Raw genomic sequence first — 24699 nt, forward strand, 5'->3', positions numbered from 1 at the left:
ATCAGGAACATAGAAGCAGTGAAAAACTTTCCAGTTCCCACAACTTTGAAAGAACTTAGGCAAATTTTAGGGTTGATATCACATTATAGGAGATTTGTCAAAGGCTGCTCTTCCTTAGCAAAGCCGTTGTATGCCCTAACAAGGAAGGATGCACCATATCACTGGACAGCAGAATATGAGTCTGACTTTAATTACCTCAAGTCTTGTTTAATACCCAGACTTTGACAGGGATTTTGTACTGGAGACGAATGCAAGTGTTTTGGGATTGGGAATGATTCTATCACAAGTTCAAGATGATGGGAAGTTGCATCCCCTAGCATATACTAGTCACTTGCTCTCAAAGTTTGAGAATTATCCAGTTACAGAATTGAAGACATTGGCAGTAATATGGGGAAATCACCCACTTTCGGTATTACTTGTATGGACACCAAGTGGTCATGCTGCGGTAAAGACAGTATTGGGGACTCCTAACCTCACAGGCAAGCATGCTCGGTGGTGGAGCAGGGTCCATGGTAGTGGTGTTGGAAGATTAGAGATTATACATAGAGCTGGGAAGGAAAACTGTCATGCTGATGCACTGTCCCATCAGCCCAGCTTACCTGCACCTGAGGAATAGGATGGAGGACTAGAAGTACAAGTAGCCAAGATTGCCTCAAGCAGGATACCAGAGAATAAATAAACAGCCCACTGACGACACAACTAAATCTAATACTTTTAGTTCACAACAGTTAGCAGATCCTGAGCTGAGTCCTATCATACTGTATTTAAGAGAAGGTGTGTTACCTGAGAATGAGAAGCAGGCACAAGAGTAACTATAACTTGTTAGGTCTCTTGAATTTGAAAGTGCTTATAAATATGATATTGAGTGATATTCTAAAAAATTCTAGTTTGTTAGGGTTGGGTCATATACCAGTATGATTGTAAAACTGCTTCTTGTTGCAGTTACATATTTACACATGTTAACAGTGCCATAATATACTTGTCAATTAGTATTACGGCCTCCTTATACCAGTAAACAAGCCTATCCCATGCACTGCAGCATGCAAAAAAATGCACTAATTTATCAAAAAGTGCATTTTAAATAAAGTACACATTAGGGCAAACAGTGCTTTATTGCCCACAAAGAGTGGGCAAGAGTGGGCAATAAAACACAGTTTCCCACGTGCCTTAGTGCAGGTTAATAGCTTGCAACACTCATGCTAGTACGACTAATCACCCAAGCCGGTGAAGGCTGATAGCCTCGCCGGGCTGAGTGATCAATAACCCCAGCCAATGCGAGTTCTACCATTGGATTGCTTATATTGACATACCTAAATGCTTCGATGATAGGTGGGAGAAGGTAAATTGTTGTTATGTTTGTTAATGTAAATGGACAAGTCCTGGAGATATCACGGAAATACTTCATGATAGAATCAATTGTGGGTTTTGACTACAACCTGCCAGAATATGTGATGAACATTTACTATGCCAAAATATGGTGAACTATGCGTGAGTTACTTTGTTAAACTAGTTTGTGTGCATTCAGGCTGCTAATAGTCTGTGCAACATGTGTTAATTACGAGTCCTAGTGTATGGTGAAGCTACACAACTAGAAAGTTCCATAAATTATTTAAAGCATTGCCTCACTCATGCTATATGAAAAATAAAGCACTTGGTGCTTGGCCTCAATGCTAATAAAGCACTCAGCTTTACCTCATACTTTATTATCATCTCAGCTGCGCGCCTTATACTTTATTTTTCATATAGCACTCAAGGCAATGCTTTAAAATATACATAAAGTATGATAGTACTGTACAGTAGGAATCACAAAGGTCATGGCCCATGAAAAGCATCACACAAAAACCACCTCACTTTTCCCTGATAACTCTTCCCTGATAACAATGAGGCAGTATTGGTTAGGTAAAACTAAGCCCAATTAACAAGCCTCCAGATCAACCTGAAATGCTTTCAAAAGGTTGCTATGGAATTTAAAAAAAACTTACAAAATTACTAAACAGAATTTTCTAGTCACTGATAGAGCTGTACTGATATGGGTTTTTGGCATGTACTAATATCCGATATGGATACCACCAAAAAAAACTGATAACCGATAGTCGATCCAACATTTGCATTACAAACAAAAGTCATAGATAATCTAGGCAAAAGTGTACATTTACCTGCTCTACAACAACATGCGGATATATTCATTGCTCACCCTATGCCTGTGGTGATAGTGGCTTGGGTTTCTATTGTGCAATCCAGACAATTAAGCACCCACAAACATTTTTATGCATACTCCCATGAAGCGTTTAACAAATATTTCTGCATTAGGCCACATTTTATTGGCTTATGCAAAGGCTGGCACGGTAGGTTTCCTTGGTTATCCTGTGACTGTTCTTATATATTACAAAGTTACTATATAACTGCTTCATTTGAGACTGACAAACTTTCCAGCAACAAACACTAGAATCATGTGTATTTGTATGGCTTCACATAGCTTAGCATTTGCTGTACAGGGATCAATAAGCCACTGCCACTAAACAGCAGCCAATATAATCCGTGTATGTACAAACTATTGCTATATAAATATCAGTAGCGATATCGGTCCTCTTACTGGTCTGTACCAATACCGATATTGGTTAAAAATGCCATATCGGTGGCTGATATTTTGGCCGATCGAATTATCTCTACAGCTGTAGTCACTGACTGACTGATTGACTGACAGACAGACTGACTGATGCCTTCAGACAAGCATAACTCAATAACTACTCAGGCTACAGGCTTGATTTTTCACTGCTCAATGTCGCTTCAGCTGGACGTGCATTCGTTAAAGGCTTGATTTTTTCACTGCTCAATGTCGCTTCAGCTGGACATGCATTCTTCATAGACTTACCAGTGTCCTACTTTGTGTCCCATTCATCTTTGCTGACAGCAAAAGGTGTTGATGTGGTGGCAGGGCTGCCCACAGGGGGGGCAACTGGGGCATTTTGCCCTGGGCCCCAGCCTGAAAGGGACCCCCAGGAGGTCCCATGAAGGGCCCCTTGAATACCTGTTTAAAAGCTCGATATACTCCAATAGAGCAGTCAGATCTAAATACTCTAATAGAGCAGTCACAGTATTCTTCAAAGAAGCAGTGTAGCAAGCGATATGGTTGGTGAGGGGTAGTTATTGTCTTTGTTAGCAGGTTATGAACTTTTTTTTTTGGTCTTCAACATACAGCTTGGGTGAAGTTGTGATTCAGAATGGAAACCTCCTTGCCTCTGGGGCCCCACTTTAATTCTTTGCTCTGGGCCCCTTAATTTCTCTGGGCGGCCCTGTGTGGTGATAGCGCATGATGGCTTTTCTTCATAACGGAAATTGTCTGTATTTTTTATAGTGATTGTAGAGGTATTGTTTTGAACAGTTCTTGATTCATAATGCTGTACTATGGGTTGAACATAGCTGACAACGAAGCATTATATAATGAAGCATTATGGATATTTCACTTTTTAGACAATAATTGATAGCTGGGGAATGCAATGCCTTTTGATGTGGTATGCGCGGGTTAACCAGTCATAATAAACTTTATTTTACAAAAAAATGTTAGCAAACAGGTACACAAAAAAGTTGGAACTTCTCAACTGCAGTTAGAACCAAAGCATATCAATAAGCCATAATGAAGTCAGAAGAAATAATGGCGACCTCTATTTAGGGGACTCTAATCTTTTCAAGTACAGGTGATATTGGGTGACAAATGAAGACCGATTGTTTGTGTGATCTAGGAAGAAGATATTGAGCTAAAACTAACAGGTATGGGTATAACACAGCAGAATAAAATCATTTACGTGGGTTTTGAAAATTTCAGCTGGTTTTGAAGATTGAGTAGAAACAACAATCCTTTATATAAGTTGTAACCATACCTGGTAATTTCGCTTCAATCTCATCCTTTATTAACAATAAATGGTTTATGAAAAACTTGTCATCATAGGACGCAATACTCGAAAATATAAGAGTACCCCAAATAGAAAACCAATGTGACGTCATTATGGAAAAGGCTTATAAAAAGTACTAATACAATCTGATTAGTGCACAATATTAAATCACAGTAAAATCTTTTGTGTACCTTTTATATTACAAGTGATCCAGGTGGTAGCATACCAGGTGGTAGCATACCAGGTGGTAGCATACCAACTGGATCAGCACTACTGACACTTGTGGGATAAACAGTCTGGCTTTTCATAGACAGAACAAGGGAGTTATGCATGATTTCTCAAAAATCCAAAGGCAATATGTTGTCACGCCTACAGGGTAAACTACTTAATGGAATAACTTGAAAATCGGTTTGTATATGGAGTAACTATTGTGGTGCAAGCCTTTATAAATTGATTACTAGCTATAATAGTCATTTATGATTCATTTGATTTATATGCTTTCTTTGGTTAGCAATCAGTGGCATCTCCTAGCCTCACCCCAGACCACAAGGGTCTGTTGAACCACAATACAAACTCTCAGTGACATACATTACAAAGAAATTCATCGATCAACAATCATCATTGACAACACCTCTGATGTTATTTACATATTCCTATACTTTAACATGACAAGAACGCATTTTGTTCCTTATTACTGTCTTCCTAGTCTACCAATGGTTCTTTAGTATAGCATTATGGGTCCTAAGCAGCACCCCATCATCAATAAAGATTTGGCTAATGCCGCATAATTATGTAATGTAATATATGTAGATGTTGTAAGGCTTTGCCTTTAGTTACAGTCAAGTGTTTCTATTGCACATCACCAGACCCCAAGACAAGACTAGGCATCTTCATAAGTCAAGCTGGTTTTTCCAACCTCCTTGTGATAGTAAACAACTTCACCCATACAGATATACGTATAGGGTGCTTGAATTTGAATTGTGTCAATATTGTGATAGTTGCAATTATTTTGATAATAAGGTCCGCAATAACCTTGGGAGATTATTATGCTTCAAGTGTGCTCAGGTTTGGCCCATAATGCCTGGTACTGATGAAAGCCGGAATGGAACGGAACGGAATGGCCGGAATCAATCAGGGCACGCGCCAAGTTTAAAATCATTTTAAACAGATTGTGCAGTTTCCAACTGTCACACAATAACTAGAATTGTGCTAGAATTAATTTGTTTCTGTTTATAGGTATGCTAGTAATCGTTCGCTTGAAAGTTCTATTAAATACTCACCACGTGACAAGGTGTGCATAAATAAAATCCATTCAGTTTAGTTTAATCCTCATGTAAAAGTACTTCCTTACCATTCCAAAAGGTAAACTACAGTAGTATTTTCATGTTGTAGCAGTATTCAAGCCTTTTAGTACAAGTGTCGCTGGTTCTCTGAAGGGACTATAATTCTACCATTATTGGCAGCGATTTACGACAGATAGCAAACTGCAGTATGTTACGTTAACAGTGCTTACAAAAAATAGTTTAACAGCTTAGCTAAATGATCGTTGTTCAGCTGAGACGACTGTACAATGCATTCTTGCTGTGGGCATTAAATAGAGCCATCGAGCAAATGACTTCTAGCATGTCTATAACAGAAGAAAACTAATTCTAGCACAATTCTAGTTATTTGTGGAGGTTGGAAACAGTGCACAATCTGTTAAAACCATTTTTTAAACTTGGTGTGTGCCCCTATTGATTCCGTTCCATTCCGGGTTTCATCAGTACCCCATAATGCCACTGCTATAATTGTATCTTGACCACTGTAGTATCTAATGTACCTCTATGCTATATATCCACATGTGGTGACTGTTTTATTAGAGCATCTTCACTTTTCCCTTAACAAGAGACCATATAGCAAAATGTGATATTTTATTTTATGTGCCCATTTATTAATTTGGTATATACAAACTGTGCAGAATTTGCAGCTCCTGATACAAAATACACAAAATGCACCTATTATGTTGGCATTACGCTCAATGTGTTTGCCTACCTATTGCACCTATGTATAATTGTGTTGGTGTATTTGGTGCAGACTGTAACGTTGCTTTAAAGATGAAGGGGTCATACAAACATTTTGTGTAGTAAATAAAACTATACACAAGATAACCCACCAAATGTAATATGGGAGCTAGTTAGCATGTAGTACATATGTAATAGTTCATGTGATGTGTTTGGAATACATTCTCACCTGACTATATTGTGAGATATCCATGTTGTGTTTCTTGACAAAATACCACACAACTGAACTCTTATCCCAAAGCATTGCTGTACTTAGGGGAGTCCAACCATCCTACAGATATGATACAATGACACATGTGAATGTTTATTCCTTCCAATTACAAGTAACATGTACACATACCACAAGTTATTTCAGATCAAGTATGTGATATGTCTCCATCACATGGTACTTAGCCAGGAGGGGTTCAAATGGATTTAGAATGTTTTAGTTTATATAATAGTAGAATCATTACACAGTTTTCTGAATAAGAAAGTATTAGCAGTGGTTTCTCATTATGATAACTACATGATTTACTGTATGTAATTCTCAGTGAAAAAGATATGGATGAATATTAAACGATTAAATATTGTAATACATCAGTCAGTATAACTACTTTATTATAATTGCCACTCAGTTGTAATGGGACTATGTACATAGGCATTAGATCACCCAGCGGAAAATCTCTTTAATGATTCTGTGCACATTTAAGCATTAACATAAGTGTCTAAAAAGAAGAAAGCAAATACAGTAGAGTCTTGTTAGTAGTTGAATGCACTTATAATTTTTGAATGGATTTTTTGGTCAAATTTACTATGATAGTTAAGCACAAGCACTTATAAATGACCACAAGTAGTTTCTGCTAGGAGAGCATTATTCATGCCTGCCTAATCATTCAAGTGATTGGAATACCATTTCTCAGTCAATTAGTACATTTGTTTTTGTGAAGGAAACGGAATCCTTGTAGGAGTAGGGTGCAGCTATCATATTATTACAGGTGGTCAAGCAGTTGCTAGACACATTGCTGGCAAAGCATCAAGTGGACTCTTCTGCTTCCAAATTACATAGCATGAGCTTTTAGAAGCAATTTCAACTATACGAAACAAACAGGTGTCTAGTATAAGTATACTGTACAGCAGGTTATTGCTGTGAGGTTTAAATCCGCCATTAAAATAGCCTCCAGCATTAATTTCTGTGATGGCAAAATCTGAGAAAACAACAATTTCTCTATAAATCTATGGATCTGGCAAAAAGTTACGAAAACGTATTAAGAACATACAGTAGAAGGTTTATCTTTGCAAAAATCAGCCTGCCAACAGAAACGTTTGTGAGTTAAATGGATGTCACACATATAATACATGTAACCCGCTGTATGTACTGTGCGTACTTAACCTAAATAATCATGTGTGCCAAATTACAGTACAGTACAGGCTAATTATAATTTCACACACAAGTGGCATTTTTTTGTGTGGTGCCACCCATTTTTCTCCGTGGTTAAAGGCACAACCATGTGTCGGTAAAGGTACAACCACAAGTGTAGTGAGCAAAGGTAGTGCCACTTGTGGGTATAGGTGCAGCCACATGTTGGTAAAGGATATGTAAATAACAATAGTGTTGCACTGATTTGCACTTTTCACATACAATATTGTTGTACCAATACCGATTATTTGTCTATTCTTGTAATCAATACTCTGATATTAACAAATATTCTTTAAATCTTCAGAACAGGAGAGGAGGAGCAGAAAATCACCTAAAGGTTATGTGTGTGATTGTAATCAATACAATTAATCATGTGGGCGGCCGACTTTTACAATGTTTGGTAAAGTTTTGCCACTAACCCCTTTCATGGAAAAAGAAGCCAAGTAGTTATAAAACAGCTAAGCCAGTTTATCAAAAACTGTTTTTAGTGGGATTCCAGACCCTTTGTGAAATGTGATCGACTAATTGCGTGAGTGGCTGACAGACCATATGCATGCTAAGATGTGGTCCAGCAAAAAGTTGCTACCATTTCAGATTTTAGGACATTTTACAGGAAATTTCGTGGGTAGATTATGGGAAAGTTTGGGGATAAGTGAGGGCAAAATTATGGAGCGCTGTATTGCAAAAACCTTCTCAAAGTGGAATAACTCGACACAGAACAAGTATGTTATGTACTTTCACCTAGTAACTTACTTTTTAATAGCACTAGTCTATCTTTCAGTAAGATTCCTTCGCATTAGCATTAAAAAAAATTGTACCACAAAGCACGTACGTTTTTTCCCTCAAGAAATGGCGGATGCACTATATTCATGTGATATTTTAATGATGTAATAAAGTGCCACACCTTAGCACTCACACGGTCTATAGACTTTCAGCCATACTTTTTCAAACAAACAAGCCTTAATAGTTATAAAACAGTCAAAGCAAATAAATGCTGTACCACTTACTGCTGCATTCACTGCGTTCTTTACTTTCATCTTTCGTTATCATTTTTTCCCGCTGTGAAGCAACCATGTAGTCGAACAGTTCACCATTTGTACTCTTTACTTGGTCTGGTGACTTTTTACATACTGTTTATGGACATCTACTTAGTTAACTATTAATCCCCCTTGTTTTACATAGTAGTGTTATGCATGTGAATTAAATGTAAGTTTTGTTCAGGGACGTAGCCATGGGTGGGCATTTGCCCAAATATCACAGTTTCTTGCCCAACCATCACAAATTTTTGCCCAACCATCACAAGTAGCTTAAGATAAGATTTACGCGAGGCCGAGGATTCACAGCAGCACACAAAACAACCCTACTTTAATACTGTAAAGCATAGATGCGTACCTCATTTGTTGAACCATGACTTCGAAGAAGGGATCGAGTTAGATGGTGTATCACATGATCCATTACGTGGAAAATCCCTTGGGAAGTCCCTATAATTACACTTTGTGTAAACGCATGTGCCATGTTCCTTGGCGAGGTTTAAATTCGAAATTTAAAATGGAGTCGAAGCGTGGTACACTGTAGTTGTGGTACTGTATCTCTAAGTCAGTGAGTGATAATCGTCGGTAGGATTTGGTGTGGATGGCACTGGCAGCAAAAAAATTTGTTTCAGTGAACTTGTCAAGTGTATTTTTTTGATAAAGAAAGTACCGTATAGCCTAACTTACTGCTGATGAAAGAAAATGGGAAAATGTACTCTTCTAGATAACAATATGGCATATGCAAATGAAGCTGGAAATGGAGAAAAGGTCAAGTCATTATGAAGTGTCACGTGAACAATTTGTGCAGATTAATAATTGTACTGATTAATCGAGTTGTGGTTTACATCAAATTCATGCAAAATGTAAATTGGCTATTATAAGTCTGGGACGAAACTTTCTTGGCATGCTGATATTTGTGATAAGACTCATTATAATTCATAAGTTAGCACCCCTGGCTTTCATTTGGGGCCATGAGGCGATTGCTTGAAAAAGCATGACATGTCGATGTGGTGGTTGGTCTGTAAGCTATACTGCCAGTCGATTGAAGTAAACATGTGTGGAACTGTTTACATTGTTGGTTCCTGTAGGTTCAGCAGTTTGATGTCACATGAGCTCGGCTACGACGATCGTCGGTGGATGCCTGCCCTACAAGTTTAATAGAATAGCATTATAGCTAGCAAATGTTTGCATGCATGCATGCGAGTAGCATTTGTTTACACTATAGCATAGGTAGCTGTAGGCCTTGTGTGCATACACTTTTCATATTTTTCTTTAATGTCTTACATGAAAGTGAGTGTGTTTCTTGTGTGTGTGTAGTTAAGTTGATGTTATGCCCAACCATCAAATATTGGCTGGCTACGCCCCTGGTTTTGTTGCTGCAATTGTGTTGTGTGGTATACTATTGTATGTATGTCTCTGCCAAGGAGGAACGTCCATGGCTGATTGGTGGAGTATAAATTAACAATCCTGTTCTTTGCTATCATTAATGATTGATTGTGGGTTTCGGTTAATTGGCAAACCATTTACGCTTCGTAACCAATACTGATACTCGTAAAACTACCTAATATCAGCTGTTACCAATAATTCAACCGATTATCGGTGTAACACTAAATAGCAATAACAGTAATATAGTTGCTAAAATGTAATGCAACAGTAACAGTTAAAGTTATTCAGTGTTGGGGTAGTTACTTACACTGCTGTTACATGTTTTTTTTCAGAATCTTAACTTCGATCCCTATTCTACTTGTTTAAATTTACAATTTTTTGCCACCCCTAGTTACATAATATATTGCATAAACAACGCATTACCCCCAAACACTGCTGTTATTGTTATGTGAATAATAGTAAGATAATCAACCTTCTTAGTCTGTAGCGAGTATATGGTTACTATAAGTCTTTGAGAATTGGCCGTCAATGGGTTAATTAATAATACTTGAATCTTTTTAAATAATTGTCTCAAGGGAGTAGTTACTTTTTCAGTGTTGATGACTTACAGCCCATATACATAATCTATGCCAGCTATAGCCCATGTATCAATTCACAGGCTTTCAATGCAGTCCCTGATAAAACATTATCGACTGCTCTCTTAAAGGTGACTGCTTTATTAGCACAGTTTAATCACTTTAGTGGAAAACAGTAAAGATATAAACAAGTTGATGTTGTGCTACTTCTAAAAACCTAGCACCATGTAGCAAACAAACAAACCTAACTGGAATTAATTAATAGCACACTAAACTAATATTTATGTTGGGTTTTGCTTTGTTGCTACATACACAATTGAATCATAGTACCTAATTTGTATTTTGATATATTTTGTAATTCTGTTGCTAAGCACTGCTAAGGAAGCATACCTTGAACAAACCGTGAATTATTCACGTATGTAAGTTATTTGTTTTGTTCACGTATGTATGGGCATGCCACCATTTCAACTCAAAAGAAATGGTTTTATCCAGTAGTCTAGGAGGCTAGCTGCATTGTTTTTTGGCTCTGTGACGTCTGTAGAGCCCATTGGGAAAGGCCTTCAAGGCATTCTTATAAACTCGCTTCATCCATATTCCAAACCAGCATACATTAACTGCCTTAAACCAAAGTTTACATTCCCGGAAGAACTGGAACTAATTAACAGTTAAGCTTAACCCTTAAACGCGCAAAGGCCATTATAATGGCCCTATTATTTATTACACCGAAAACGCACGAAAGTTTATGCTTACTTTCGCGAAAATAATCGCGCGTCTTTACAAGGCTGTATCTCTGAAAATCCTCGACGTATCAACTTGAAACTTGGTACACTGATGGTGGATACCCTGGGGTTTACCCATCGTGACTATCAATTGTTTATCATTAATTCTTCTCTATTTATCCGAAGTAATATGCGCATAACTTGGAAATAACCGTCATGGTAGGTGGCTCCGTTGGCAATTCGCCTCAATACTTGGTGTCGAAAAAGAGTTGTACCCTTGATACAAGGTGGTGAAATTCCATTGACATAGCTGCAACTCTCAGGTATTTATGAATTTTAGAAAAAACTTGTGGTATTCACACAATTGTGCGAAGTAACCGCACGTCTTTACACTACTGTATCTGTGAAAATCCTTGATGTATCAGCTTGTAACTTGGTACACAGACAGTGGATAACCTGGGGTTTATCCAATATTATTATTATGTTTTTATCAATAATACTTCTCCATTTATCCACAGCAATACGCGCATCATTTGGAAATAATCATCATGGTAGGCAGCTCCTCTGTCCATTCGCCTCAACACTTGGTGTTTAGAAAGGGTGGTACCCTTGATACAAGGTGGGGAAATTCCAGTGACATAGCTGCAACTCTCAGGTAGTTGTGAATTGAAAAAAAATTGTCGTATTCTCATAATTATTTTTACCCTGTAGGCATGTAACAAAGAACTCCAACACAATCACTGTGGCGTTTCAACGCGCTGCCAAGGCGTATTCTGGTGACTGGTCAATCAAATACCAACAGCAATCCATTTTATCATGCACTGTTCATCAAACATAACGTATTATTAGCATTAGAATTTGAAAAACTTTTCAAACATAAAATGTACATGAAATATATACACTAAAGAGCTGGGATCTTTACTCAGTAAAGGGTTTGCCTCATTTAGAAACCACCGATCCAAGTGATTTCAGAGAAAAAAAACACAATCGTGGAAAAACCTGAATTACAAACAGCTCTGTACATAACTAAACAGATAATACTGTCAACACATCTAAACTATATACATCGGCTGAACCTGTAAAAAGTCTAAGACACAGTAAATAGCATACACCCCTTATTTATTTATAGTTTTCCTTGGTGTGGTATATCTTAAAACAATTTTCAAGGCACAAATGAACCATTCCACAATTTATGCAGCCATACTTAGTACGTTTTCTATGTGTCTTCCGGTCAGAACACACTGCACAGTCACCATCAGTCCCAAGGTTCTCTATGAAATGGCGTTCCTCAAGCCTCGCAGGCAATTGAGGTGGAAGAGCCTGTGATTGACGTCCTCCATGCTGGCGTGAGCTATGTTGACATAAAAGTTGAGTTTCTACTGACTGCTATATTAGAATTATGGACTCGAAAGTGACTGCTCTTTTAGAGTAACTGACTGTTCTATTAGAGTATCTCAATCTTTTCAACCATTTTTATGCTTGCACTAAGAGAAACCGATAATTTTATACTAATTATTCCTAGAACTCCTCAAATTTTTACAGAATATTCCCCAATTTTTACAGAATATTCCCCAATTTTTTCCCTACCTATAATGGCTGAAATTACGCCAGCATAATAGACATGTGCCTATCAATAGTGTATTAAACTAATATTTATTTTGGCTTGTTGCTACATAAAAAATTGAACCATCACAGTAACTTAGTAATTTGTATTATGTAATTCATAAAATATTTTCTAATTCTGTAATTACATTGTTAAACACTGCTAAGCAGGCATAGCTCAAACAAACCACTTTAACGCACTACTAACGCACAGAACTATCTTCTTAACTGTTTAATAGTTTGTCTATAGCATTTTCTTACATAAGTTCTCTAGGAAAAGCCTCAAAGCTGTTTTTCATTTTCATTTGTATATGTATGGGCATGTCCCCTTTTCAACTCGAAGGAATTCGTCATACTCAATAGCCTAGGAGGCCAGCTGTGTTGTTTTTCGGCTACTTGATGTCCGTAGAGCTTATTGGGGAAAGGCCTTCACCATGTCCTTATATTCTTGCTTCACCTGTATTTCAAACCAGCAAGTATTAGCTGCCCTTAAACCATAGCTTTCTATTCTATATGGTTTTATTTCTCACATACAGGCTGTTTTTAGCGAACAAAGTTTTGCTCACTTGGGTGTGGAAAGACAAACAAATATACAAACAAACATATATACATACATACACACATACATACAAACAAACACATTCACTTTTCGGAAAATAATTTCAGTAAACCGCATGGTTTAAAAACTTCCAAGAGTACATTGTAGCAACATTCATATGAAGCAACTAAGGACCAAACAAATATATGAGACATTAATGTTGCAAGAGCCCAAAGAATTACCAAAACAGTAAATAATAGCCATAGATTGCCATATAGTATCAGGTGTGGAAGATGCCAACTTTAGGCCCCTATTTGGTGATTATTAGTTTCTCATCCACCGCCCGCATCCTTCTTAAGCTACCGCATGGAAAGCCAATATTTACTCTGTGCATGCTCAGAAGAACACGTGATACCAAATTGTTGTAAATTTTTGTTGATGAATGCTACAATGCGCTATATATCGCCAGGAGAACTATTGTTTTCCTTAGCAAATTGCTGCAGTGCCAGTTGCAATTGTGTTCTATCGACTTCATCAAAGCAGGCTTTCAGTTGACTGTCGAAAAACAGTTGGCGATCACGAAAAGTAGAATCAGCTGGTGAAGGAAATGTTTGTAGTAAGAAAGAAAGACAATTTGGACAAGGTCTGTACATCAGTGTGTTAATATTATAAAATAATGGTATAATGGTAATACCCTCCCGCCCGCATCATAATAATTAGAAAGGCTGGATGAGAAACTAATAATCACCGAATAGGGGCCTTAATCAAGTGTTGAAAGCATTAAAACCAAGGTACAATTGTCCCAGCACGAAATCAAGACACACGGTAGTGTGTCGTGCGGCCCAAGAAGCCGGCGTGCCACACTCGTGAGTATATTGACAGGAAGAACGAAAACGTCATTTTCACACCTTTGTATCTCGGTGATCACTTATCTGATTGGAACCAAATTTGCTACACAGTTGCCCGCCAGCCAGGGGAGTCTACATTCCAAATTTGAAGGAAATCGCTCCAGCCATTTCCGAGATAGAGCTGCCAAAGTTTCGTCTTTTTTTCTTTGTTTTTTTTCTTCTTCGTTTTTTCCCACATTTGCAAAAATTGCTATAACAAGCAAACGCGTACTCCCAACGCCTTGAAATTTGGCACACAGAAAGGGAGTCCAACGGCGAATCCTAGCATCAAATTTGGTACAAATCCAATGAATAGTTCAGGAGTTATGACCGATTATTCGCGTAAAACAAGATCGATTTGTTGTCACGTCTACAGGGTAAACCGCTTCATGGAATGAGTTGAACATTGCTATGTAGATGGAGTAACCATCGTAGGAGTGCCTTTTGGTGGTTTGAAAGGAATCGAGATAAAGACCACGGAGATATGACACAAAACCCAACCTGTGTCACAATTACGCGATCGATTTTTAGGAATAAAAAAGTATTAGTTTTCACACCTACTAGGCAAACCGCTAAGAGTAATGAGCTGAAAATCGGTGTATAGCTGGAATAATCTTCATAGATAGTCCTTGCTGTAGTACAGAAGAATCGAATTACAAACCACTGAGTTATGATTCGAAAGCCAACTCCGTGTAGCAAATGAGAGATCGAGATACTCTAATAGAACAGTCACCCTAATAGAGCATTCGGCTAATTTATTTACTCCATTATAGAATTTTATTACATCACAAGTTATTTTGTAGGGAGTTCAGCTGCAAACAGTTAATCTTATAGACAGTTCAACAAGAAGACAGTCACCATGTGGAGAGTTAAGCAAATATATCACTATAGAGATTCAGAACATTACAAGTCACAATGAAGAAAGTTCAGCTATAAACAAGTCATGCACCCTGTAGAGAATTCAGCTACAATTAAGTCACTCTCTAGAGAATTCAGCTACACAGAATTCAGCTACACACAAGTCACTGTGGAGAGAGTTCAGCTACAAACAAATTACCCTTTAGAGTGATCAGCTACAAACAAAACACTTTGCAGAGTGTTCAGCTACAACAAATCACCTTATAGACAGTTCAGCTACAAACAAATCACCTTATAGACAGTTCAGCTACAAACAAATTACCTTGTAGAGCAATCAGCTAGAAACAAATCAGCCTGAAGAGAGGTCAGCTACAAAAAATTACCTTGTAGAGAGATCAACTACAAACAAAACACTTTGCAGAGAGTTCAGCTACAAACAAATCAACCTGTAGAGAGATCATCTAGAAACAAATCAACCTACAGAGTGATCAGCTACAAACAAATCAGCTTGTAGAGAGATCAGTTACACACAAATCAACCTGTAGAGAGATAAGCTAGAAACAAATCACCCTGTAGAGAGTTCAGCTAAAACAAATCAATCTGCAGAGAGATCAGCTACATACAAATCAACTTGTACAGAGATCAGCTAGAAACAAATCAACCTGCAGAGAGATTAGCTACTAACAAATCAGCTTGCAGAGAGATCAGTTACACACAAATCAACCTGTAGAGAGATAAGCTAGAAACAAATCACTCTGTAGAGAGTTCAGCTACAAGCAAAACACTTTGCAGAGAGTTCAACTACAAACAAAACACTTTGCAGAGAGTTCAGCTACAAACAAATCAACTTTTAGAGTGATCAGCAACAAACAAATCAACCTGCAGAGAGATCAGCTACTAACAAATCAGCTTGTAGAGAGATCAGTTACACACAAATCAACCTGTAGAGAGATAAGCTAGAAACAAATCACCCTGTAGAGAGTTCAGCTACAAGCAAAACACCCTGTAGAGAGTTAAGCAACAAAGAAACCACCATGTAGAGAGTTCAGCTTCAAACAAATCACCTTATAGAGAGTTCAGCTACAAACAAATTACCCTGTAAAGAGATCAGCTAGAAACTAGACACAATGTAAGGAGTTCAGCTACAAGTAAATCAGCCTGTAGAGAGTTCAGCTAAAACAAATCAACCTGCAGAGAGATCAGCTACAACAAATCACTTTATAGACAGTTCAGCTACAAACAAATTACCTTATAGAGAGATCGGCTACAAATTAATCAACCAGCAGAGAGATCAGCTACACTCAAATCAACTTGTAGAGAGATTAGCTACAAACAAATCACCCTGTAGAGAGATCAGCTAGAAACTAGACACAATGTAAGGAGTTCAGCTACAAGCAAATCACCCTTTAGTGAGTTCAGCTACAAACAAATCAACCTGCAGTGAGATCACCTACAAAAAAGCACCTTGTACAGAGTTCAGCTACAAACAAATTACACTGTAGAGAGATCAGGTAGAAGAATTCACCTTGTAGAGAGTTCAGCAACAAAGAAACCACCATGTAGAGAGTTCAGCTGCAAACAAATCACCCAGTAGAAAGATCAGCTAGAAGAAGTCACCTTGTAAAGAGTTCAGCTACAAAGAAACCATCATGTACAGAGTTCAGCTACAAAGAAACCACCATGTAGAGTGTTTAGCTGCAAAAAATCAACTGTAGAGAGTTCAGCTAGAAACAAATCACCCTGTAGAGAGATCAGCTAGAAGAGGTTACCTTGTAGAGAGTTCAGCTACAAAGAAACCACCACATAAAGAGTTCAGCTACAAATAAATCACTTGTAGAGAGTTCAGCTACAAATAAATTTCCCTGTAGAGGGATCAGCTAGAAGAAGTCACCTTGTAGAGAGTTCAGCTACAAAGAAACCATCATGCAGAGAGTTCAGTTACAAACAAATCACCCTGTAGAGAGATCAGCTAGAAGAAGTTACCTTGTAGATAGTTCAGCTACAACAATTCACCCTGTAGAAAGATCAGCTAGAAGAAGTCACCTTGTAGAGTGTTCAGTTACAAAGAAACCATCATGTAGAGAGTTCAGCTGCAAACAAATCACTCTGTAGAGAGTTCAGCTACAAAGAAACTGCCATGTAGAGAGTTCAGCCTCAAACAAACCACCTTGTAGAGAATTCAACTACAACAAATCACCCTGTAGAGAAGAAGTTACCTTGTAGAGAGTTTAGCTACAAAGAAACCACCATGTAGGGAGTTCAGCTACAAAGAAACCACTATGTAGAGAGTTTAGCTGCAAACAAATCACCTGTAGAGAGTTCAGCTAGAAACAAATCACCCCGTAGAGAGATCAGCTGGACGAAGTTACCTTATAGAGAGTTCAGCTACAAAGAAACCATCATGTAGAGAGTTCAGCTACAAAGAAACCACCATGTAGAGAGTTTAGCTGCAAACAAATCACCTGTAGAGAGTTCAGCTAGAAACAAATCACCCTGTAGAGAGACCAGCTAGAAGAGGTCACTTTGCAGAGAGTTCAGCTACAAAGAAACCATCCTGTATATAGTTCAGCTACATTTCAAGTCACCCAGTGGAGAGATCAGCTGCAAAAAAATATCCTGTGGGGAATAATGGGCATGCAGAGTACAATATAACGGTCGGACCTCGGCCATTTTCCGACCAAGTGATGCTGTTGACCGATCAATGTAGCTGTTGGTTGGCCATTTGTGCCGATCAATTTTTTTACAACTGTAATTCTTTATTATTAGTCTTTATAACATGTAATATTATAGTTATTATTATTGTCGTATTGTTAACTTTCCTTACCGAAGCTATTTAATCACTACGTAAAGTCTCGATCCCGTCGAAGCATTGACTCAATGCGCATGCGTAAGCTAGAGCACTGCACCTCGTATTTACCCAAATTATCGATTGTGGGTTACTGTCGATGTTGTGAAGAAGTGATCAATACACTGACTACACAAGTGGCGCCTTCCAAGAGAAGAAAAGAAAGTAATGTTTGCGAAGTGGAGGTACAATATTAAGTATAAGATGGCCATTTCATGGTTATAATCTGTAGAGATGCAGTGGCTGGAGAAAGTGGAATAAAGTCACGTAATAAAAGTGTTCTGCACACGAAAAGTTCAAGATTAAGTTTTGATCTATTGCTATTCACAAGAGAAACTTTAGCAATAGCTAGTTGATAATTCAATCTGTGCTGACTCAGCACCACTTGTAACAAAGCATTTAGCCGAGCTAAGTCTACAAACATAACAATAACAACAAACTGGCTGTACAATACATTGATTCATAGTTTTTTTTGTAAAATATGTATGCAGCAACACAAATTTTTGTACATGTATTACTAATAAACAATTAATTCTCTGTAAAATGCATGTGCATAAAGTTCAGTGATAAGTAGCTGAAAGTGGTCTCAGATTCAATCTCAGAGTGATCCTTTTTCAAAAATTTCCTGGGGGGGAGGGTCATGCCCCCAGACCCCCCCCAAAAGGCTTGTGTTTCGCACACTAGGATAGGACACCTCTATCTTATGGCCATGCAATTTCAGCAATGGCCAATCAAATTTACCTTTGATTGGCCATTCTGCCCGAGCAATAATTTTCCCTTATATTGTACACTGGGCATGTAATAAATATATGTATATAATTTGTATAATTACTAATAAAATCAAAAATAATTGAAGCATTAAAAATCTTCTTTAAGTTCTTTTCTTCTTCCTGTGGTAAAGAAAAAACACATGGGTTAAAAAAGTCTCAAAGCCAGCCATAGGCCGGCTTTGCAGTATACAAATACAAAAAGAAGTGATATCTAATCAAAAACAGCAAAGCTGTAAAAAAAGGTGCGGCCCCCAAAAAGGCCATGGTGAAAAAAGATGTGAAATCCAAGGTGGCGGCCAAGAAATGGCTGTGATGGTAGGTTAATGGTTACATTTTAATAATGACAATTCAGGTGAATTTTGTGCCACTTGGTCTTGGCACCAAATTCACCTGAATTGTTATTATTAAAATGTAACCATTAACCTACCATCATAGCCATTTCTTGGCCGCCACCTTGGATTTCACATCTTTTTTCACCATGGCCTTTTTGGGGGCCGCACCTTTTTTTACAGCTTGGCTGTTTTTGATTAGATATTTGTTATCCCAAAGATCTCTGGTGGAATGAAGATAAGGTCAGAAACCACCAGTGGTTAACTTAACTACTAATACCTGGAGCTGCAGTCAAAATGATACATCATTGCTGACAAGGCTTTTACTAAAGTTTCTGTTGTACTGCATGTACAAGTACTGGAAACGGCTCACACTGGTGAATATATACAGTAGCTGGAAGAATTTCTAACGTAGAACTGGAATATCCCACAGGAACATGCATACTTAACAGTTTCCCTAGCACACTCAGGTTGAATTTGCTCACTCATTACAGCTAGTTGTGAAGGGCAGGTTTCGTCTCAGAAAGCAACAGCTGACATAACTGCTATTTGTACGTTTAAAGTTTGTATGACAATACCACCTGCAATGGAGTTTTAAAATTCAACACTATGTATAATAATTTTGGATGTGTGCAACAACACAACTAGTGTTAAACTGTAAAATTCAATACTTCTACAGAGTATATGTACATACATGTGTTTGGTATATATTTTTTCATAAAAACATTACTAAACCAGGTGCACACTGCACATCTGGTCTTCAAAAGGACATCTGTGTGTCTGCATGTTTGTAGAAGTGATAAAATGTTTAAGATTAAAAGACACCTGTTCTGTGAATGAAAGCTTATGGACTTTATTAAACACCAGTGAGGGCTAGCCATGTTTACCTGAAAACATGTGGCCCTTCTATGAAAACATTAACGGGCCCTTTTCTGTGTGCTCTATGGTGTTGTAAGGACAAAAACTCTCATCACTGGTCTCACATAACATACATGAATGATGAACTTTGACCTAAATGATGGGCGTGACCCACAACAAATTGCTCCATACTGAAGTGTAGCCACTGGTACTAGCTAAAGAATTTGTGTAAGACAAATGTAATGGAGAAAGCATGTGTAATACAACAACATATGTGACCGTCTCAGCAAAAACCTGACTTGTTCGCACAACTAAAAATTTATTTAATTCACTCAGCAACATCAGCAGTGTCCAAGAAATGGACCACCACAGCTTCAGCCTTCTGTAGTGTGTAATTTTGGAATTATAGCGATACACAGTAGGAAGAGCAAGGTAATCGATTTGTACAGCTACAATACTGAAAATAAACTGCAGGCGCTTACATTCGCAGCCATAACTTCTGTTTGGATTGTCCTATAACGTTGCAATTTGGCTTACAACGTTCACCATGGATCAGCACATCAGCCAAGGTATAGTATTATCCCTGTAGATACTTGCGCATATGGATATGAAGGCGGCTTGATAGAAGAACGATGACAATCTTCTATACGTTTACTGCATCGTAAACAAATGCAAGTGACACGCACTACCGTTGCAACGAAACAAAGATTTTCGAACTCCCCATGGACAGGCGAACAAGATGATATATAATTATAATTGACTTGACTCTTCCTTCTTCGAGTACTGGCCCAATAAAAACTTGCATAGTTTTTTTTGTAGCATGCGTAATTTTATGAATTATTTTTAAATTTCGTTTTTCTCAATACGCATGCTTGTGCGAACAAGTCGGGTTTTTGCTGAGATGGTCACATATGTAATATTCCAACAAGACAGTTCTTTGTACGTATTTGTGCTTCAATGTTACACATGTAGAGAAAACACAGCCTGTAAGTACGGTAAGTACAATACTAACTTTGTCAGTAAGATTGACATTTGCTCCTCTGTCTGCTAGCTGTTGGACAACATCAATGCGTCCATTCCTTGAAGCATGATGAAGTGGACTCCATCCATCCTATGAAGAATAACACATTACTAACATATCATCACTGTATAGCCAAACTACATATAATTGATATGTAGAGCATCACATTTTACAATGTTTGTTTACTGTCAAACACATTTCCAAATTAGCACACAATTAGACATACTTATATACAACTAAAAAACAATAAACAATGTACTTTGTTGATATACATAAATAGTTTAGTAGTAGTTAGTAAACAATAGAGAAATAGAGTCTAAATATTTAGGGCCTACATACCTAAGTAGGCAGGATTGAGGTTATATATGTTATCTACGTACATGAAACTCTACTATACTAATACCATAATCATCAATCCAGTTAATTTCCATCATTGTGATCCTCTCTTTATAATTAGATCACATACTAGCCCCACCCACCCACCACTCCATTGTACCAGTACAAAGTGAATAAATTTATAATTTCTAGTGGTAGTCACTTGCACTATCAAGTAATAAAATTTACTGTACACAACCACAACATGTGGTGATCTACAACAAATCGAACACTTCAAACAATCACATCTACTAGTGATGTTTGCATACACCTGTATGTTGAACTATTATAATGAGGCCATTTTGTGTTTAAAGAAGTCGGTATTGAATATAAAATTACACTTTAATCCACCACAAAATAAAAAATCTTTATTGTCTACAATGTATACCATTAAACAGGGACACAACATACACTAATTATACCTGCATTATGTAATTTTTACAGTTTTCGCAGTTAGTCCATGAAATTTTATCGCGTGAAAATTATTCTTGTCAACGTGTGCAGTGAAGAAATCACCACAATGTTTTTAGTATCGATGATAGTGGATGCTAGTCTACTAGTAAAAGATGTTTGGCTTTAGTATCAGTCACTTACTAGACTGTGTCTCACACAGGGATTGCCACTACTGTGATACTTGGTTCAGACATGCTTTAGCAATCAGTATATGATGCTGTAGTATGGTTCCACAGATAATCGGATCAGTATTGAATTGGAACAGATTTTGGGCATTTTGGTTTCAATCGGTATTGGTTATTAATTCCGATACTGATTAATAGCCACTCGTACCACTCGTCCTCATCATAACTATCATCGTAAATATCCCTATAAAAAAATTATTGCCTATTACCAGCCTTCTGCAAGCCTGTCAATGTTACAGTGTTGTTGGCCTTCACAATACTGTATTGTAGATTATGCTGTTGTACCATTCCTGGGGTAGGACTGCCCAACAGGATTGCTGCAGGATGGTAGTAGCACTATTGCATGTTTGTAATTCCAATTTACAGGCCTGTCACAGTCATGGACCAGTGTATCCTGCAAAACAATTTTGTACAACTGGCCTGGACCATACATGTAATTCGTTACTATGATCACTGTTGCTACTGGTTACTGTATTGTTTAGTTACTAACTAGCTTACTTAGTATATTTCCAAGTTCCCTGTAGTATAGAGAGCAGTTATACATATGCCATACTGACTAACTTGCCACTCCATCTTCCTATTATGTTAAAGGTTTCATTTTGTATTTATAATCTTACTAACAAGTAAACTTTTTATTGTAGGATTCAAAATGCAGCAGCGTTTACAGACCTGTATTAGTTAGCACAGGACTAAATATCCACACCACAAAATGAATGAATCTTTACAGGCCTGCTACAGGATTTGAATGTTGTTACAAGTTTATAATACAGGCCTGTATAAAATGTAACACAGGCCTATTGTACACAATAGAGAAGGTTACAGGTCTGATAACATAAAAAACGACTAATTCCATACCTGTACCAGTTAATGCTATGTTAGCAAAACTTGGTATATACTGTTGAGCATTATTCTAGCATAAAGGGTGCAGTAATTGCATTGTTAAACCTTGAGCAATTGCTGCTTACTATGATTGTACGAAAAAGACAGAAATACTCTAACAGAACAGTCACTGTACATAAAATATTCTAATAGAGCAGTCACATACAAGTAACTTGAGAGGTGTGTAAATTGTATTGGTATTAGTATTCATAAAATTTACTTCTAGGCATCGGTATTGGATCAGTAGTTTTCTGCATCAGCGGAACCCTAGCTCGAAGGAAAACTCAATGATTATTATTATAGACTCTTCATAGCCGTGTGGTCGAGAATGGAAATCTTCAAATCAAGTAACAGAGACCATGATATTTACGTGAAATTTAAAATGTAAAAATCTTTGGCTAAGAGACATTTGTGAAATTTAAATTTCCAAAAATCCCGATGAAGTTCATACCATGAACTATACTGTGAAAATATCCAGGTTAACAGTACATAATATACTGTACTTTTAAAAACATCTGACTATTTCATTCTGGCAATTGTTATCTCTCCACCTATCAGCAAAACTTCATTCCTTAGTGTAGCTAATAATAGAGTAGTCACATAACTAATGGTCACTGTTTTATTGGGGCAAGTGATTACTCCATTAGTGTATCTTGAGCAGGCTTTATATTAGCAGCATTTTAAATGTGTGAGAATTTAGCATAATTGATCATTTTGCCATTAATTATTCCCAAAATCATTCCAGTACACAGAGAATGCTTCTAGCATGTACTGTAGTTATTTATACCGTACAGTGGGTTTTTACTACATCTATAATTTGTAACCCACTGAGCAAAAACCTGCTGTTTTTGCATTGCAATAAAAACGTCTTGAAATAGATCGGGTAAAACATGTACTACATTAAAAAATTATGTACATTTCAATTGCATCAGTATTCACTGAAACAAAGCTCGAATCAATAAAATCTATACATCATCAAATTTGTCTTTTCATGGGGAATTAGAAAATCTTTATGTACAGCATAAAGTGCACAAGTTATGGGCGTTTCTTTACAATGTGGTAGAAGTAAAGTTTATCATTGTTACTTCATTGTTGGAATGGCCTTCTTCTTTGTCCACACAGAGACGTACAAGGGAAATATTATACGTACCTTGCCAGTTGATAGTGAACAGACTGAGCAAAACCCCATCTTTAAGTCATGAGTTGTGATTATTTAAATAAACACCTGTAAATCATTGTATAAATCTAATCCAACTGTCTAGAGACATAACTACTACACGACAAAAGGCTGGAACTTTGGTTGTCTACTCCTTAATTACTATAGATAATAGAAAAGCAATAAATGGAATTTGAGGAATGTACATAAATGACCTCAGCAGGTCACACTTATCATAAATCCTAAGAACGCGACACAAATCTGCACTAATGTAGTTCTCCATGTACACAAGTACAAAAACAACAAACACGATACTCTGATATTAACCGATATTCTTTAAATCTTAAGAACAGGAGAGGAGGAGCAGAAAATCACCTAAAGGTTATGTGTGTGAATTGAAATTGTAATGATAATGTAATCAATACAATTAATCATGTAGGCGGCCGACTTTTATAATGTTTGGTAAAGTTTTGCCACTAACCCCTTTCATGGAAAAAGAAGCCAAGTAGTTATAAAACAGCTAAGCCAGTTTATCAAACACTGATTTTAGTGGGATTCCAGACCCTTTGTGAAATGTGATTGAATAATTACGTGGGTGGCCGACAGACCATATGCATGCTAAGATGTGGTCCAGCAAAAAGTTGCTACCACTTCAGATTTAAGGACATTTTACAGGAAATTTCATGGGTAGATTATGGGAAAGTTTGTGGGTAAGTGAGAGCAAAATTATGGAGCGTTGTATTGCAAAAACCTTGGAATAACTCGACACAGAACAAGTATGTTATGTACTTTCACTTAGTACGTAACTTACTTTTTAATAGCACTAGTCTATCTTTCAGTAAGATTCCTTCGCATTAGCATTAAAAAAAAATGGTACCACAGAGCA

General features: G+C 37.3%; 1 protein-coding gene across 2 annotated transcripts in view; it reads right to left on the reverse strand.

Annotated features, from left to right (window-relative positions):
- Positions 1-24699, reverse strand: part of LOC136260531 (uncharacterized) — a 106286-nt gene that overhangs the window by 36889 nt on the left and 44698 nt on the right. For both annotated transcript variants that reach the window (XM_066054301.1, XM_066054300.1), the window contains exons 8-9: positions 20757-20855; positions 6120-6221 (exon numbers count right to left, since the gene is read on the reverse strand). In XM_066054301.1, the coding sequence (XP_065910373.1) occupies positions 6120-6221; positions 20757-20855 (201 nt within the window). The remainder of the gene's footprint in view (positions 1-6119; positions 6222-20756; positions 20856-24699) is intronic.

Source organism: Dysidea avara, chromosome 7 (assembly GCF_963678975.1).
Source record: "Dysidea avara chromosome 7, odDysAvar1.4, whole genome shotgun sequence".
NCBI lineage: Eukaryota > Metazoa > Porifera > Demospongiae > Dictyoceratida > Dysideidae > Dysidea > Dysidea avara.